Source organism: Scardinius erythrophthalmus (genome assembly GCF_964197995.2).
Source record: "Scardinius erythrophthalmus genome assembly, chromosome: 7".
NCBI lineage: Eukaryota > Metazoa > Chordata > Actinopteri > Cypriniformes > Leuciscidae > Scardinius > Scardinius erythrophthalmus.
The window spans coordinates 20,137,755-20,157,118 of NC_138227.1; the positions used below are offsets into that span (position 1 = coordinate 20,137,755).

General features: G+C 36.5%; 1 protein-coding gene across 1 annotated transcript in view; it reads right to left on the reverse strand.

Annotated features, from left to right (window-relative positions):
- The window catches only part of pitpnm3 (PITPNM family member 3), a 91,191-nt gene that overhangs the window by 67,939 nt on the left and 3,888 nt on the right, over positions 1-19,364 (reverse strand). The window contains exon 2 of the mRNA XM_081370690.1: positions 4,341-4,436. Coding sequence (XP_081226816.1) covers positions 4,341-4,436 — 96 coding nt within the window. The remainder of the gene's footprint in view (positions 1-4,340; positions 4,437-19,364) is intronic.

Here is a 19,364-nt window from a genome sequence, read left to right on the forward strand (position 1 = left end):
CTCATTACTCAAATGCACACACTCACTCCAATAACAGACCTGAATTAACCTCCTTAGACATTTGCCAACATGTCAGTTAAAAATTATCTTAAATGCCCTCATTTATAATCAAGGGCCTTATTCTTAAAGACCACATGACATCACTTAACAAGCACAGTTTTCTCTGTTGTGTTGACGTATTTCCTATTAAAACATGAAGTTTGGTCACACCAAAATATAGCGCAGTACAGCTCAAGGCGACTAGAGTTCGACTATTTGTAGTAGTTGTATATGTATATGTATGTATGTGTGTGTGTGTGTGTGTACATATATACTGTATATATAGTTATATAAACAGTGTGTGTGTGTGTGTGTGTGTGTGTGTGTGTGTGTGTGTGTGTGTGTGTGTGTGTGTGTGTGTGTATACAGTACTTAAGTATAAGTAAAATACTTAAAATACTTGAAGTCTTAAAAAACGAAGTTTGGACAAAACTAATTATTGTTAATTAATTAATATTCATTACAAATTAATGAAATTGTGCTTTTTATCAAAATTTTTTTTTAACTATCATTCAAAAAGTTTAAGGACAGTAGGATTTTTAGAATTTTTTAAAAAGTTTTTTAAAAATATTTTTTGTCTTATGCTTATCAAGGCTGCATTTATTTGATTACAAATAAAATAAAATCAGTAATATAGTGAAATAATAATACTTTTTGCATTTTCGTACTTTATTCGTGTAATGGCAAAGAATAAATACAGAAAAATCACATCCCTATATCCACTAGAGAGACACTCCATGATGCAGCTTAAAGGAGATCAACCCAGCGGATATGAGAGGCATGAATAGGGTAAGTGAGTGAGAGTCTGACATGCGTGAAAGGGGCTCAAGTGTCATGGAGGTGAAGGCAGGCTGACAAAGCTGGAACCGTGATGAGCCTCAATTTCTCTGCTGCTCATATCATCTGTAGCACACTGTAGACAGGGGTCAATCTCACAGGTCAGAGAAAAGGAGTCAACAACAGCCAGTCACAGAAAGTATCTACACAGACCCACAGAAACACACGACACAACCTCTGTGATTTCACAAAGACACCTTTGCGGTGTCACTCACACAGAAAGCAATTAAGTTTGCACTCCAAGTCTGAGCCAAAACACTTGACTGTGGCTCTCCTGACAAGAAAGATTGCTAAACAAACACTCAGCCACAATAAAAAAAAACATTTAAGTGTGCATATTTCTTTTGTCGTTTCTGAAAGAGTTCTCACAGGTCTGAAAATAACACTCAGTGGAGACAATTGTCTGCAATGCTTTGAATCATGAAACTGACAAGTTTAATTCTTTAGAAAACAATATTTTCTAAGAGCAGAAACAATCTCAGCATTAAAGAGGCACTATAAAACTGCATGCTAAGTTCAATGCTAATTGCTTTGGATGGCCCTACACAGAGTGGATTCTCATTGGTCCAACTACACTACTGTTTAAACTACCGGTCGGTAATAAGTCTCTTATGCTTACTAAGGCTGCATTTATTTAATCAAAAATACAGTAAAAACAGGAGTATTGTGAAATATGAATATCATTTAAAATAACTGTTTGCCATTTTTTAATGCAATTTATTTGTGTGATGGCAAAGCTGAGTTTTCAGCATCATTACTCCAGTCTTCAGTGTCACATGATCCTTCAGAAATCATTCTAACATGCTTATTTGGTGCTCAAGAAACATTTAACATTATGATCCATGTTGAAAACTTTTTGGGATTCTTTTATTGTACTGTAACAATGTAAAAATCTTCACTGTCACTTTTGATCAACTTGATGTGTCCTTGCAGAAAAAAAGTAATAATTTCTTGCAAAGAAAATGTCTAACTTCTAGACATGTATTTCAAAATTGAATAAAAATGTACCCATCCATCACACTAAGAGAAAGTAAACAAAAATAATTATTTTTATTTATACCTCAATTATATCTAAATCTTTTCTGATGCACAAAGTGAGGATTTAAATTGATTTAGTAATATAAGAATGCTTTGTATACTGTTGGTCCCTCTGTGCCACCAGCCTCGGTTATTCCCTATAATACAATGTGGCAGCATAATACATTTCTTCAAAGTCCCTTTAGGGAAAGTCATTTCAGTCAGCAGTCATCTTTATGTACCCAGGCAGTTATTTTTTTATGTGGGCAATAATGTCACTACATTTGTTTAGAGTAAACAAACTCTCAAATGATAATTTAATGCTAATGAGTAGCCTAATGCTAATGTTTCATGCTAACTCTTCTCTAAGTCCAGACAAATTGCTATAGTAAGAAAAACCTTTTCATCAATCAAGCTCATATATATACTACTGTTCAAAAGTTTGGGGTTAGTAAGGTTTTTTATTTAAAAAGGCTGCATTTACTTGATCAAAAAACAAAAAACAACAACAGTAAAAACAGTAATATTGTAAAATATTATTTAAAGTACCGGTTTTCTATTTTAGGACCAGATTTACAAACAGATTGCGCCAGCGCAAACCCTGTTGCATATGCATTTGTAGGAGTTTCCCTTTCAGACGCAAAATTTATGGGAGGAGAGTATTTAAATGAATCACTAAAGGTTACTAGTTAGCCAACCGTGCTGAGAATTCTTGGCTGAGAACGGTTTGTAATCGTGTTGTGCCGAACCAACCTTGAATGGAAATATAACTGGAACCGTTCCTTACAGTTCTTAGAACTGTTCAGCCCGATGGTGGATAAGCAGTTGAAGTTGAAAACAGTTATGCTGTTTCATATTTTTTGATGAATAGAAATTTGAAATAGAAATCTTTTGTAACATTAAAATGTCTTTACTGTCACTTTTAATCAATTTAATGCATTCTTGCAGAATGAATTTCTTTGCAAAAAAAAAAATACTGACCCCAAACTTTTTAACAGTATTGTATGTAACACAAATGCTGTTTGTCTAAACAAAAATATATATAAAAAAAAAAAAAGTCAGAAACATATTAAGGAGCTTTTTGGCATGTTCCCCAATCCATGCCACTGTAACATCTGGACTTTAATTGAGGTTCTGTGCGGTGTAGCAAAGCCGGGGGCTCATTAAGAATGAATGAGAAATGTGTCTCATGAAAGACAGATGTGGAAACATGCAGGTTACCAATTGCATTATACACTGCTTCAACCCATTCTTTAACAAATGTTTTACTAATGTGTGGGAGACAGACACAACATCTCATATAAACAATGTGAATGAATTATATAGCACTAAATAAAGCTAATTTCATTTTGAACACCAAAAACAATCAAAGTAACTAATTTGGAGATGCGACTCAAGTTCATGGAGCAGCTTTGACCATTCCAATATGGCGGATGACATGCGTATCGTGGCCCATAGAGACAGTTGCTAATAAGGAATCTATGTAAATACATCTATGTCTTCACTGACCTAATGTAAGTGGCTGCTCTAGAACTCGACTGCTACAGATTTGAAATGCACACAGTATTGTGCAATAAACTAGCAGGAAACTCCCTGTATCTACTAATCTGCTTATTTACATGCTCCATTCGATGTTGACCCTATTTATGTGCCTAATACACGTTCCTCAACATAATATGTATGAGTCAACGGTGCATGTTATTCCAAAGAAAAACATCCCGCTATACATTTGTTTTGTTAAACATCCCGTATGGAAATAAGTCACAAAAGGAAATAAAATGGGTAGCAATGGGTTGCTTGAGTATGAAACATATCCTCAAGTTGCTGTCCCTGGGCAGTAAGTTGCTTTGGATATAAGAGTCAGCTAAATGTAAATTTTGGAAAAAGATAATGGAGGTGCAGTGCTGACAAAGGCAAATTGAAGCCCAGTCCATTTAGATAGAGGATTTTGTTTAATCATGGCATTTTGCTGAAGACGCAAATCTTGAGCTATTTATTGTATGGGCTTCGACTGGCTCGCTGGTGCAGGGACACTTATGAGCTGACAAGCAGTTTTTTTCCAGTTTTCATCATTCTGATTATAAAGGCTTGTTATTTGGACCCCATTACAAACAAAAGTACGCTAATGTTATATCAAGGATTGGTACGTGCTAATTTGGAGGACACACTACACTGTTCAACCATGTCACATCGCAACAATCCACATCACAATAACAGAATGCCACAGTTTAGCATTTGTGTTCAGAATGAAAAAGGCCTGCAAATCTACTTTATACAAATTTACAGCTGTTTTGGTGCATGCTTGAGATGAATACATCCTAATGTGAGATACCTGTAATAGACAGAATATATGATGGACATAAAAAAGAGAAAGAGAGTAGGGCACAGATGCTGAAGAGCTGAAGCCATCAGGTTATTACAAAGGGTAGAAAATAAGTGACACTTACCTCGAGCATCAAAAAACTCATCATCCGAGCTGTCAACAGATTCCTGGGCGATGTTCTGCATGCGCCAGTGAGAAGCGCTGTGCTTGCGCAGGGTCGCTAAGGGGAGAGAACATGAAAAAGATACGATCAAACCAAAGGTCACAACTTCTGCATGCAATTACTGAGCATTGTGTGACTAAATAATTAGACATGCATAATGATAGTGTTATTTAATATTACGAAGTGAAGACGTCCAAAGGAATGGAGCGGTCGGGAATTAATTGAATGTATGACTGGCTAACGTGAAAATCAAAGTGTACAATTTGAGATGCAGGGAATCTAAATGAGAGTACAGAACGTGCTTAAGACGACTTGTTTCTAATTATCTTAAAAACCTCTTTATCTAAAAGTTTATACTTAAATGCTTGAAATTAGTAAGACAAATTATGTAAATATATAGGCCTACATACAATTGTATTTTATTTATAGTTTCATATTTTCAATAAATTAATAAACTTATACTTAATACTTTCATTTATTTACATATACATATGTACGTGTGTGTGTGTGTTTATGATATATATATATATATATATATACATACAACAAAATAAAAATTTATTTGTGTTGAAGAGGACATAGTTTCGATGACTAAAATGTGCAATTAGTATTACAATGATTATAGACAAAGAATGATAGGCATTATGCTGTTGAAAAGCACCTTGAGGTACAGTATCTCATCCCTGATCTTCAAAATCTTTAGATACAAAAACTATTTCTAGAAAATTCATCCATTCGATGGCTGAAGACATACACTAGTACTTGTTAACTCTGTGTTATGTTGGTATGTAATATGACTTCTTTTTGTTGCTATTAAGATGACAATACGAAGCAAATGGCAAAGATCTGAATTATATTCTCTCTTAAACACAAGATGATTCTACCAAGCAGTTATGACAGCAACTATATTTCCCAACTTTGCACAACTCATTAGTACAGACAGCATAAAAATTTATCTTCAACAAATTATTTCCAACTAATGACGTGCTCACAAAGCATAGTCACAATAATCTGGGCCTTTTGGAACAACACGTTCTAATAATCATTGGAGCCCTGGGCTGCTTAAATCTAAAGTTAATAACTTTCTAATCTAATGACAGATAAAGGCAATAATGCAAATTACAAATCAGTGTAAATCAAACGAAAGTTATCCGCTCCAAATCATATTAAGTGGGCCATGATTTAATAATTATAGATCTGCGTCATTGTGAGAGAACATATAGCGATAGGGATTTTTGATGCTTTATAGCTCAGCAAATTGCCTCTTTACTCAAAGCATTAAAACATTTTGTATTATAAGTAATGTAAATCCAGTAATTCAACCAGCCAGGCTTAGCAAGATCACTGCTGCATTCATATGGCTTAAAATCAAAGCACGCTGAAACAAATACAACAAATAAAACCAACTGTAATCACTGAGAGAATTTCATTTATATTGATTCTGTTAGCAGATAAGCATTACAAATGAAGAAAAATACAAGCACAAGAGATTAATAATGGAGAACTATTATCAGCAGGCCAACAGTAAATGATTTTGCCAATTTGGTTGGAATTACTCAAAAAGTGTCACCTAAGCTGTCAAGTTTTCTTCCCCTTGCTGTCTTGTGTCTGGACCTCCACATGATCCTGCTCAACAATAGCGTCTCCCCTTCCATTACTGGTGCTCGGTGTAGCGCCAAGGTTTTCATTCTCTTCCTGTGACTGTTGAACCCCACATCATCATGCAGGAATTAATGAGCTTTTCATCTCTCCCACAAAGCCAGAAGGTCAAAAGTTGTGCACTATTAACACACACAACGCATTTGACAGCAGCATCAACAGCGATCAGCTTTTTCATTCCTGGGGCCTTAGTCTGGACATACTGAGACCGTATCACCTTCCAAATCCCACCAGACAATGTCTATAGATAACAAATTGCCAAGTATTTACTTCATGATTTTTTTTATCATTTAAAACCAAACATTTTTGTTCAAACAAATATTTTCTTATCTAAAATGCAATAACATTTTAAAATATGATGTCCAAATTAAGTGTCCACATTCTTGATCCGGCTACATATATAAGATTTATAATATCTCATTAAGATTTAAGATGAAAGAGATTAAACATTCAATAACTGGCCTAAAATTCTGCTTTGCAATCATACAGTAACCGTATAAATAATGAACTAATTATCTTACATAAGTTATGGTTAATCGTAGAGTGAACAAAGACACATACAGTATTTTCTTTTAAATACTTTGATGGAGATTAAATGCTTTTTCCATTGGGACGCAGGAGGGCAGGGAGGACTGTTTCATTAATGCAGTCTAAACACTGAGAAATGGCTTTTAAAGCTTGGAAAATAGATTTACAGAGGAGATAAAGAGGTGAAGATTAGTTTTGAATGAGAGAGTCCAGTGAGGGCTGTCCTCAGAGACGGCAGGGTGGATATAACCTCAGCTCCTGCACTAAAGCATCTCTAATTGAGTCTATTCAGCATTCCCATTTTCACATTTCTAAATCACATTCATCCATAATTCAACCTGGGATGAAAGGGAAAGGTTTACTTTTTTTGACAAAGGAAAACCACATTAAAAAACATGAATGTTTTCAACCAGTAACAGAGATTGTTCATGGTTTCGCAAGCTATAATCAAAGTAATACTATAAACCACTGCATAGCTGAACCGAGATGAATTTCATTACATGAAATTTCAGAACAGTGGCATCGTTTGCCTGGCTTCCGTCTAGCAAGTCATGCAGGTGATGCTTTTGCACTAAAACAGCAACACAATAAATCTGGCTGAGAAGAGGATATACTTCAGCCATGAAATTGGAATGGTCTCATGAATGATACATTTAAAGGTGCCGTAGAATGGATTATTTTATTATTTTATAATGTTTCCTGGGGTGCCCTTATAATGTTAGTATGTTTTTTAGATCAAAATTTGTTATAATTTAGAAATAAAAGGCATATTTCCTAGCCTGATTTCATTCCCTGGATTGAACACTCTGTTTGAAGGGGCGTGTCTGCTGTGAGACTTCAGTGTAAACGCCCACTGCTGTGATTGGCTGACATGCTTGCATATGAAATATCTGGCATTACATGTAGAGCTATCTGGAAAACTTTTACTATTACAGCTTTTATACGTTTTTACTATTACAGCTATCGGGATTAACGAATCATGATAAGTTTTTTAAGTATTTAGATCTATTCCAGCATTGAGCAGATGACAGCCTGTCGATCGCGTGAATGAAGATCTTATCACTGCAACGCGATCTACTGATGCATAAACAGTGTTGAACGACTTTGAGAGAAAGATTATTTGTCTGAACTTGAACAATTACACATCAGAAATTCACATAACCCACTGGTTCTCCAGAGGCTCGGATGAAGGAACTAAAAAAATACTTTTGTGTTCATTTGTACATCCAAACACTGAGCAACTGCCATGCTTCGTTCGCTCGTTTGCAGGCCACGAAGTCTCTCGAGGAAAAAACAATATCGCGCTGGATCTAGATAACACAGTGTAAATTATCGTTAATAAAATCACTACTTACCGCTTGCGGGAATATAACGTTAGTTGAAATTGCCCCCTTCGTCCGTTTGAGACGCCGAGAGAAGCCTGGCTGCTTGATATATGTTCCAGGTTAGAAAAACAGTCCGTGGTGAAACGGACAGAGCAACTAACAACTTCGAATTAAACTGTAGCGGTATAAGATTATAGATAGAGCTGCCATTTTCCCTATGATCCTCCTCCTGCTTGTTTCTTCACCTGCAGAACTTCTGATGATTCGGCTGCGCAGTTCCGCCTGGCACTGATCATGGGCTGGCATATGCAAATTTTTAGAGGCGTACATATTAATGATCCCAACTGTTGCGTCACAGTTGGTGTTATATGGAGATTCGCCTGTTTTTCAGGGGTGTTTTTCAAAAACGAGATTTAAAGGTCCCATGACATGAAATTTTCACTTTCTGAGGTTTTTTAACATTAATATGAGTTCCCCTAGCCTGTATATGGTCCCCAAGTTTCTAGAAATTTCAATCGGTGTAAATCGAGCTTTTGCTATCTTTCTCTGCCTTTGAGAAAATGGAAGCTCAATCGCGCTGATCTTGAATCTCCTCCTTGTGACGTTATAAGGAGGAATGTTACCTCCCCTTTCTCTGCTTTGCCCGCCCAGAGAATATTTTCCGCCCATGAGAAAATGCGATAGGAAGTAGGAACGCGCGCGCGCAATTTTAGTTTGTCCACGAGAGATATCATGGCTTTTGAGCGAGCGAAGCATAACAATTGCTCAATAATTGGATGTACAAATGAACACTGAAGGGTCAATACAGAGCTGGGCTTGCTGAACGTCTGAAACTAAAGTCTGGATCACTCTCTTTGGCTCAGCTACACACCTCGGACAAGTAAGTCAACTAATGATAAGTGTGTTGCTTTACTGTTTATGGTTGGTTGCCTAGATTGTTACACGTAGAATGTGGCTGTAACATTAGCTATGCAGTTTATGTGTGTGAATACACACACTGTTACGCGAGTGTTGTACACTTCTTTGTTATTTGGATAACCGTTTTCCTGTTGGTTATACGACGCGCGCGATATCCGCATTTCAAGATCCCAGAGCTTGATGATGTAATTGTAATAAGATAAATTACAGATGTTACAGATCTCTCATGAAAAGGCAACAGCAGGTTAGCGTTAGCTACATGATAATAACTGTAAACCATCCGAATAAAGTACCGTATCCAGACATAATATTTTAAACTAACCATTCAGAAACGTCCTGCTGGAGCCGCTGAGTTGTTGCTTCTCCATCCGGATCAGATTCTGGGTCAAACTGAAATGCTTGAACGACTGCGTCTTCGTGCCATTGCTATATCCAACGTAAACATGCACGCCATGGTACCGTTGCGCAAGATGGTCAAGGCCACACCCACCCTCCACCTTGCGCCACCTTTCTCCTCCTCATTATCATTTAAAGCTACAGACACCGAAACGGCCTGTCTGAAGGAAGCTCATTCTGGGACTGGCTTGTAGTGGCTATAATTCTGCACCGAGGCTGAATTTTTGAAAAGAGATTACAGATACAGTACTAGGGACCACTAAGGCCTATATTAAAGCCTACAAAAAGTAGCATGTCATGGGACCTTTAAATAAGAAAGGGAAAACTATGGTGTTTGAGACTCACTGTATGTCATGTCCATGTACTGAACTCTTGTTATTTAACTATGCCAAGATAAATTAAATTTCACATTCTAGGGCACCTTTAAAGAAAACCAAATCTATAAAATAACAAATAATTTGGCCAGCTTCCTCAAGGTCAGGATATCATGTGTGCTTTTCTGTTTAATTGCGTCATCATACAAGGGAATTAAATGAAATTGAATGCATGCTGAAAAAGCCTTCCTTTAAAAACTTTCAAATTGAGTTTAAACTAAAATTCAACTAAAAGCTCTTAAGGAAAGATGACTTTGTGGTCTCATTTGTCTGAGGACAATTCATACTTTAACTTTACCTTCAGACATCTGCACTAGTAAACCAGAAGTGCTATTATTCAGGTAGCTAGCTATGTGGGTGTATGTATACCAAGATTTCTTATACAAGGAGTTTCTAATATTTATCTAAAACTGATACTGGTCCATTCAAGAACGAACACCAGCACTGTGTGTTGCTTGGAAACTTTCAACAGTTATGCTGTGGCTTTGTTTGAAACTGTGGAACAAAAACTGTCGATTTTGTGTCTAAAATGTAATTTACTCGACATTAACTTCTTGTTTATTGAACTGTTGTATAAAACCCATTCAAAACGATTTTTAAGTATGCATGCTCTATAACCAATATAACTATGTCTAATTTTAGAGTTTGTTATGAGTTCTGGATTAGGGATCTCTGATTAGGGTCGATATGGGTTGGAAGACAGCACAGTGCAAAATTGGCATTTTCTCCTGAGCACTCATGATACGGCTCACTGAGAGCCTCGCTCTAAATCAAAAACATAATAACTGCTAGATAGCAGCTGCTTTCCTCAACCTCCCTTTTGCACTTTTTCCCTCTTTCTCTCCTTCCCCTCTTCAGCCTCACCATGTCACCCACGCACTCAAAAAGCTCCTCCACCATTTCTACTAATTTGCTCATCCGCATGTTAAAGGAACACGCCGACTTTTTGGGACTTTAGCTTATTCACTGTATCCCCCAGAGTTTGATAAGTCCATACAAACCCTTTTCATCTTTGTGCGTGCCGTAACTCTGTCTGACGCCCCCACTGCTAGCTTAGCACAAAGACTGGAGGTAAATGGCTCCAGCTAGCATACTGCTCCCAATAAGTGACAAAATAACGCCGACATTTTCCTATTTACATGTTGTGATTTGTATAGTCACAGCGTGTACAAATAACAAGGTCACATGAGACACAGCCATCTTAACCGTATACATACTGGGAACTATATTCTCAGAAGGCGAAGCACTGCTACTTGGGCGGAGTGATTTACTCCAACTCTGAGCGAACTCTCCCTCACCACAGGGCTTCTCAGGTGCTGCGAGCAAATCACTCGCGAAAATCTACACAAAAACGGTTGTTTTTATGTAAAAACAAATATTGCATCACAATAAGTGTGATTGTGATTGTCAAAACATTTGGTAACTAAATAGAATTTTATGAAGTTTAGTGACAACATGTTACAATGTTTACATTGTACAATGACTGGTAGGATACAGTTTTTATTATTGCTTGACAAAAATTTCAAGATTTCAATTCCATTCTTGTGATTTGATTCCGATTTTGATTCAATATTGACTAATTTGGATACATGTTTATTTTAAATTTTATTTAAAAAAAAAAATCTCACCTAATGCTGTAAACATAGAGGGCCCAATCTGCTGGTATTATTAAAGGTTAAAAATAACAAATTAAATTAAATATAATGCAGTTTTTGTTATAATAACAATTATTTAATGACATAAGTAAAAATATAATAAATATGTAATATAGTGCTCAGCAAAATCTCCTCTCTAGCTATTTTTCTATTCAATTAACATGCTATGGTCATTAAATGGCTTTCCTGAGGTAAATGTAACGTTATGTGACATAATTGTTCTCCTGCTGTTATATTGACCTCTTTCCGTGGTTGAAAAACACCAATTGGTCGATATTATGTTTACTTTCGGTAAGTTGTACTGCATCTTTAAATAAAAAAGTAACAGATGATCGGTTCACGTGCACTTGAACTGAGGCGCTCAGCGATCTGTCACGTCACATTTACAAGCGCAAAACGTATTTTTGTCTGAAATTCGTAATAAAATTGACAGAATCTAAGAGCTGAGAATTAGTTTAATATTAAAAGTACCTCTTTGCTCCGCAATTTTTCTGTGCGTGAGAAAATGGATGTGTGGCGTGAGAGCGTGTGAAAAGTGTCAATTGCGTGAGTCTAACGCTCAATGCGTGAGAGTTGGCAGCCCTGTAATCTTATTTATTTATTAAATGGGGTCAATTTTAAAGGTAGAAGGTAAATTATGCCAGCATTATTGTCTGGAATTTATGTTATTCTTTTCCGTTGCACAATTGACCACTTAAACCTTAGAGACGTTTATACTTTTTTAGAAAGAAACAGCACAAAATAATCAGTTGTTGCATTAAATTACCCAGAGCAATAGCCTCATCTTTAAGCCTGCACTACCAAAGAAAGTGTGTGCGCTTGCAGCATATGTGCCGTGCAGCTTGTAAACACCTCCGTTTGGCAGCTCAAAGCAGCACCGCACATGCTGTGAGACGGCACGTATGCCACAAAAAAACACTAGTGTGATAAATAACTTTGCATGACAAAGCAGAACTGTGATACTGCAAGCCTAAAAGACCACAAATGCAAAAGCTGATGCTGCTAGACGATGCAAATACTGACTAAGGCTGTATTTCCAGGCAGTTCAGGTTAAATCCCACCAGGCTTGTGCAAAATTCAGAATTTCAGAATTGGCCTCCATTCAATTCATGAATTGGAATTTGAATTGAATTTACTCTGCCCCACAGGACATTGAATTGAATTTGAATTGGAATGACAGGAAGTGGAATTAAATTCATGGCAATTCAAAGAAATTCCACACAGTCACACAACAGAAAGAATGTGTTGAGTCTCACATGCATTCAGTGTTAGGAAGAATACTTTGTAAATGTTATTGCTTACTGTTATTAGTTACCCATTATAAATATGGTTTGGATTACTTTATTTGGATAACTTTATCAATGCAAAGCAATTTCGTTTTAAGTTGATTAGTAACTAGTTGAATTAAACATTTTACCTCAGTAATACAACTAAATACAATTACTTTAATTTTGTAATTTAATAACAGAAAATTCATTTCACGTAACTATTTACTCCTCAACCCTGCATACATTTTGTTCTAAAATAGAAATTGATCAAATTCTTGAAATAAATTACCCCCTCAGTGTTGTTTAATTAGTTTTGTTCCAATGTAATTTTCATTTCAAAGTAATCACACAAACACAAAGTTGTTTAATGCAGTTATCATTTATTCCAATGCAAAAAATTACTGAGCAACACTGTTGCATCTAATTCTCAATAGCTCCTCAAATGTTTTTTCATTGAGTCTGCAACGTTCTGGTCTGAATATCTTTCCTGCAACACTAAAGATTCTCTCAACAGGTGCAGAGTGAAGTTGTAAGGGACTTCTGAAACTTAAAAAGTCCAGTGTTGCCCATCAAATTGTGCTTTCAAACAAATGTCCACCTCAAATTGTTTAGCAACCATTTGAAATACTTGGTTAAAGTAAAGCATTCTGGGAAATGGAGTCTTGTTCCATCATGTTCCACAAAATTACAATTACAATAAATCAAACTTAATTATTTGTTCTGTGACTAAATGGTAAATGGACTGCATTTATATAGCGCTTTCACAGACCTATGGCCACCAAAGTGCTTTACAAAGCCTCATATTCACCCATTCATAGACCAACGGCGGTGTCAGCCATGCAAGGCGCCAATCAGCTCGTCGGGAGCAGCTGGGGTTACGTGTCTTGCTCATGGAAAACCTCGACACTTGGTCAAGTGGAACCGGGGATTGAACCACCAACCTTTCGGTTTGTAGACAACCTACATGAACCAATGAGCCACTTCCTGCCCCGCATATTATAATGCAATCATAAAGCTTCATTGTTAAACACTTCACTTAAAATATGTATATGAATTTCTTTGAATTTTTATTGAATTGCAATTCTGCTTCCTTTAATTCAAATTCGAATTGTAATTCTAGATCCTGTTTTTGACATCAATTCAAATTCAATTCAAATTCAAGAATTTAATTGGAATTAAGGAGTCATTCTCAATTCAATTCTGAATTGTGCACAAGCCTGAATCCCACTGCAATCTTTTCCATCCTTTACGATTGCTGCTTGTCGCATCTTGGGTAAAATCTAAGAGAAACTATGCAACATCAACGATCTTAGGACTTTGTATATGATTGACAATGCTGACTGTCCTTAGATGGCAAAATCATGGCCAAAACGGTCTCATGAGCTCAAGGCTCAGAGAAAAGACCTTCAGACTAATTGGAAAGGGTATGGACATGCAGACAACAGACAGAATGCAAAAGTGAGAGTACAATCTTTGCAGCAGCGGAGAATACAGTGTACACAAATCTCATCAGGGTCACAACATCAAGAGGGGATTGTGAGTAAACTGCAGGGAACAGAGCCACTTGACTGGGTTACTCGAGAGCCGCCTCCTCCGCCTGCCAAAGCTCAGCTGAAGACTGAAGCTCGCTCTGATGGACGTTAATTGTGCCTTTATATAACCCGGTTATGTATACAAATACAAAATCAAGACACTGTTAACAAGACAGTGCTGTCGTATCGCTTCCGATTTGTGATCAGTTTTTGTCACCTCATTTCTACTGAGGTGAGGCTGTTCAAAAGCACATCTGCACACAGCGAAAGGAAGTGTTTGTTTGGCATGGCATTATGTGTAAATGCGCTCTCTGAAATGTTAGGAATAAAGATCAAATTATGAAGACAGTCATCATCTTTTTCCTTTTTGATCATGTTGTTGTATTACATGAATGTACCACCAACAACTTAATGGCATCAATGGCATGCATCAATAAAAAAATAGTTAAAGGTATAGCGTAGGATCTTTCCGAATTTTAGATAAGACCCGCCCTCTCCACTTTTTGAAAAGTTTGATTGATTCACCAGAATGATTGACAATTAGGAGGACCAATAGTATATCACCTCCATCCGGAAGTAAAAAATCCTCCGCTATACCTTTAAGAATGATAATTTGTTTTTGTTAACACCCTCCTTTAAACCACAAAAATGGCATGTTTTTACTGTACTGTTGAATGATGAATAGAAAGTTAGATTCTTCAAGAATTTTTTCTACTATTTATTAAATATATAATGTTTTCTTCTTGGTTGAAAAATATGTAATAAAGTACTTTTTTATAAAGAATAAGTATACAAAAAATCCAAAACTAAATCAATCATTTACAATAGCGCTTCGCATGAGCAATATCATAGTGGACCCCAAAATAAAAAATGCCTTTGTTTACCTGAGTCATACTATACATGGAGAATTTTTTTTTTTTCACTCAAACGTCCTTGTTATTTGTACATGAATAAGACTTTCATTTTTTTTAAATGAAAATGGACATTTTCTTTCTTATCTTTTTCCATTAAATCCCCCTGTAATAAAAAAAAACATGCTATTATAATCCGCTGCCAAAAGCAACACTGTTTGATAATGAATTAAATGAAAAAGAGATTTATTTCTTTTATTTTATTAAAGCAGATGTTTTAGAAGAACTATCTGTCTACTACAACCAAACCCATCTAGTTAAAACATCTATATTGTTGAACTATGAGATATAGTTTAATCTCATCTAGTTAAACCTATAGCCCCTGGTTAATGAATCCAATCTATACTGTAATCTCACATCTTATAAAATCATTGCATCAACATAACAATGAAAAAATAGAGACCTGAATTGCCTGTAAGCCAGACTGCAGTACTACAGACAGTCATGAAAGGCTGTCACTCTCTCTTTCTCTCACTTAGACCACAGGGTAGCAGTGAGTCTGTCACTGCTTCTCGTGCAAGGCTATTTTTAGCACCGTGCTCAACCTAAATCATTGTGCAAGTTCGCTAGGACACAATTATTTCTAAGGAAACCTGAATCTGCCCTGAACTGTTCCGTTTATAATGAGGTGTCAGGTAGCTCCTAAGCGTATTATTAAGAGCTAAAGAGCATGAGAAAAAATGGGACTGGGAATGAGACATTTGGTTTTTCTCATTTCAGCAAGGGAAACAATTTTTGCAGATATCAGGCAGGTTTAAGGTTTCTACTTGTTGATACACATGTTCTAGAAGGCTCAGAATCTTTTGACAGACCCACCCAAGACAAACCTGCCATCACTTGCCAATGCCATAGTTTCACAACTTCCAATGAAGAGAACATGCATGGAGGGGAATCACATTATGAAATACATGCTTTTCTCCAAAACATGTTGGCCATAATCTTTGTCACCCTTTTATTAAATACTTTTTGCAACCTCCTTTTGCCAAGATAACAGCTTTGAGTTTTCTTTCATGGCTGAAGCTTCATTTTGTGCTCAGTGACATTTTATGTGTTATTTTTAATGTTTGTTTTGGATCGTTGTCCTGATGGATGATCCAAACACGGCCCATAAGATATCAAGCAGAGGCCATCAGGTTTAGAATTTTTTAGCTCTTGGTATTATTTGCAAGAATCCATAATACCATGTATCTGAACAAGATTTCCAGGACCTCCAGCAAAAAATAGGCCCACAACATTAAAGATCCAGCAGTATATTTAACCATAGGCATTGAGTACTTTTTATCCCTGTGTGCACCAAACCCATCTGGTGGGTTTGCTGCCAAAAAGCTACTTTTTTAATTTCATCTGACTATAGAATCCAGTCCCTTTTGAAGATCCAGTCGTGTCTGACACTGAATATGCTGGAGTTTGTTTTTGGATGAGCGAGGAGGAGTTTTCTTGAAACCCTCCCAAACAACATGTGGTGATGTAGGGGTTGTTTGATGGTTTTTTTTTTTTTTTTTTTTTTTTTTTTTGGGCTTTCTGACCCCAAGACTCAACTACTCTCTGCAATTCTCCATCTGTGATCCTTGGAGAGTCTTTGCCACTTGAACTCTCCTCCTCACCGTGCATTAAAGGTCCTATATTGTACACCTTTCTGAAGTTTTATTTTAGGTTGTGATGTCCTTAAGAATAAATGTGCTGTATAAGTACCAAAAACCATCCTAATATATTTTTATAGCTCCTTTCTCCTTTCGATTTTGGCCTGTCTAATTAATATTCATGAGCCTCCCTTCTGATTGGCCTGTTGTTTTCTGAGTGATGCACGGCCAGGCCAACCACAGGTAACTAGGGTCATGTATGCTGTAGCCTGCTGTGGCTAACGTTGACAGAGTGAATTTGAATTTAGCAGTTGATCACGTGATGCACCGGTGTGATCGTACGCCCCAGGGACCAGCCAAGACTGATCACACTGGTGTGATCTTACGTGCGAAAGGGTTTTATTATTGCCCTGATGGTGAAAATGAGCATTTTCAATGCCTTAGCTATTTTCTTACAGCCACTTTATTTTATTTTCAGCTCAACAATCTTTTGCTGCACATCAGAACTATATACTTTAGTTTTACTCATTGTGATGGATGATTAAGGGAATTTGGCCATTGTGTTTCCTCATTTTCATACTCTTATGAAAGAAGAAGTCATAGCTAGACAATATCATGTTCCTAATCACCCTGGTGTGCTAAAAAAAAAAAAAACTTTATTAAAAAAAAAAATATATATATATACTTCAGATATATTTTACTTATAAAAAATTCTACGGGTGCCTATAATTGTGGCCATGATGTTTTGGAGAAAAACATTTATCTAATAATGTGATTTTCCCCCCACTTTCAATTGTTTTACTTTAATGAAAGGTTAGATGTTTATTTGCGATTTTTTTTTAAATGAAAGATCAAAAGGATAAACGATGCAGATTTATTTTTACAGCCATCTTTGATCAGAATGGGAGTTGTTTGGTATGTCACGAGGTCTCGCGAACGATTAATCACACTTTACATGTAATCGCACTTAAATCGAGATGGCTTATCGCGATTTTAAAATCGCAAAGGCTGCGATTATTTTTTATGCGCAGTTTGTCATTGATGTACGGCTCTGTAAACGCTGCTCCATCTGAAATCACTGTGAGTTTGAGTCACTTATAACGTGCATTTGAAAAAACAACACACGTCAAACATCTTTCCAAAACATGAGAAGCATTTATGAACCTCTTGTCCAACAACAGACATTTAATAACATGCATTTACTCCAAACTCACTTCATAACGACAGGTGAGCATCCTTCTGTGAGATGATGTGCCTTCTTACACAGAATAAAGCAGTCGTGTATTTATAAGTCATGTTTAATCAAAGCGTTTCAGCCTTCTGTTTATTCGAGATGGTCCTCACTGCAGAACACGAAATCCACCTTACATATACCTAAACCAGGGGTGCCCAATCCTGCTCCTGCCGATCGACTGTCCTGCACAGTTCATCTCCAACCCTAATCAAACACACCTGACTTTAATTTTCAAGTGATCCTGAAGACATTAATTGGTTGCTTCAGGTGTGTTTGATTAGGTACAGCATGACAACCCTATATCAGTCCCTTGCAGATCTGAAGGAACCTTTTAAAAGCTGCATCTAAAAAATCTGAACAGTAAAGGAAATAAGAGAGATATAAACTAAAATTTTAATAAAATTGTATCCACTGATCTACAAGATGCTTGATGATCTATTATGCTTTTCACGGTTACATAAATTCACGAGTTTTCATCAAGTATAAACGTCCTTGATGCATTTAACAGGAATGACAGTCATTTCGCACTATACTGCGTGGGTGCAGCAAGTGCTGAATTATTGGGTGTGGATAAAAATAGAATTTCATTTTCTCAGTGGAAAAAAAAAAAACAAGCAAGAAACAAAATAAACATGAAACCGCAGTACATGCTGTTTGCTGAGAGATAATACTAGATCATCGGAGTCTCGCGGTCTGACAGCTACAGATATAGAAAGTGCTATTGACTGGAATGCCATTACACAGATATAGTGTCACAATGCCTTCAATAAAAAAAACAGTATAAAAACAGTTCAGCGGGAAACAAAACAGGTTAAAAAAAAATTTTTTAACCAAAAATGTTTCTCATTTGAATGTACATCACAGGACGCCATAGGAAAACTCACAGACTGAGGAGCACGTTAATTGGTTTGGCAAAAACAAACCAACTTTTGCAATTCAATCTTGGTGCTGTGAAGAGCACAATCAGTATTTCTTGTTTTCATTCTCAACCAAAGTCAAGCAAAATTAATCTTTGAGAACAGACAGTTTCTTATATACAGTTTCACTGGAGCACCCACTATGACTCCCATTATGTACATATATGAAACATGATGCAACAGCACATTAGAGCTTTACTCAAGAAATAATGTGAAGAAACAGTGTATTTTGAGACCTGAATTCCTGGAAGCGATGAGTTCTTAGATCTCTTTTTCCAGAAAGCCTTCTTTTTTTTCTGAGAAAGGCAACATAGATGGATTGTGCACACAATGAAATTAATTTTGTGCAGGGGGAAATCGAACCCTTTTGAAGTTCAGAGATCATGCAGAGCTAGACTTAAAGACAAACATGACATGATGGTTTGACTCACTAAAACCGCCTTTGATGCATGTTGGGGCTCTTTTGCTTTTGTTGGGAATATCACTGTGACTTCTAAATAACAGAATAAATGCTAATATTAATTTAGTGGTCTGTATCCTGGCTGATAATGAATGAGCATCAACTACAAAATATATAACGGGGTACACAATGTTGGAAGAGGTCTAACCTCCAAACGTTCTTCCCAACAATCAAAGATTCCAAAATAAAGTACAAAGCTGTTTCAGGAGTTAATGTATGGAAATTAAC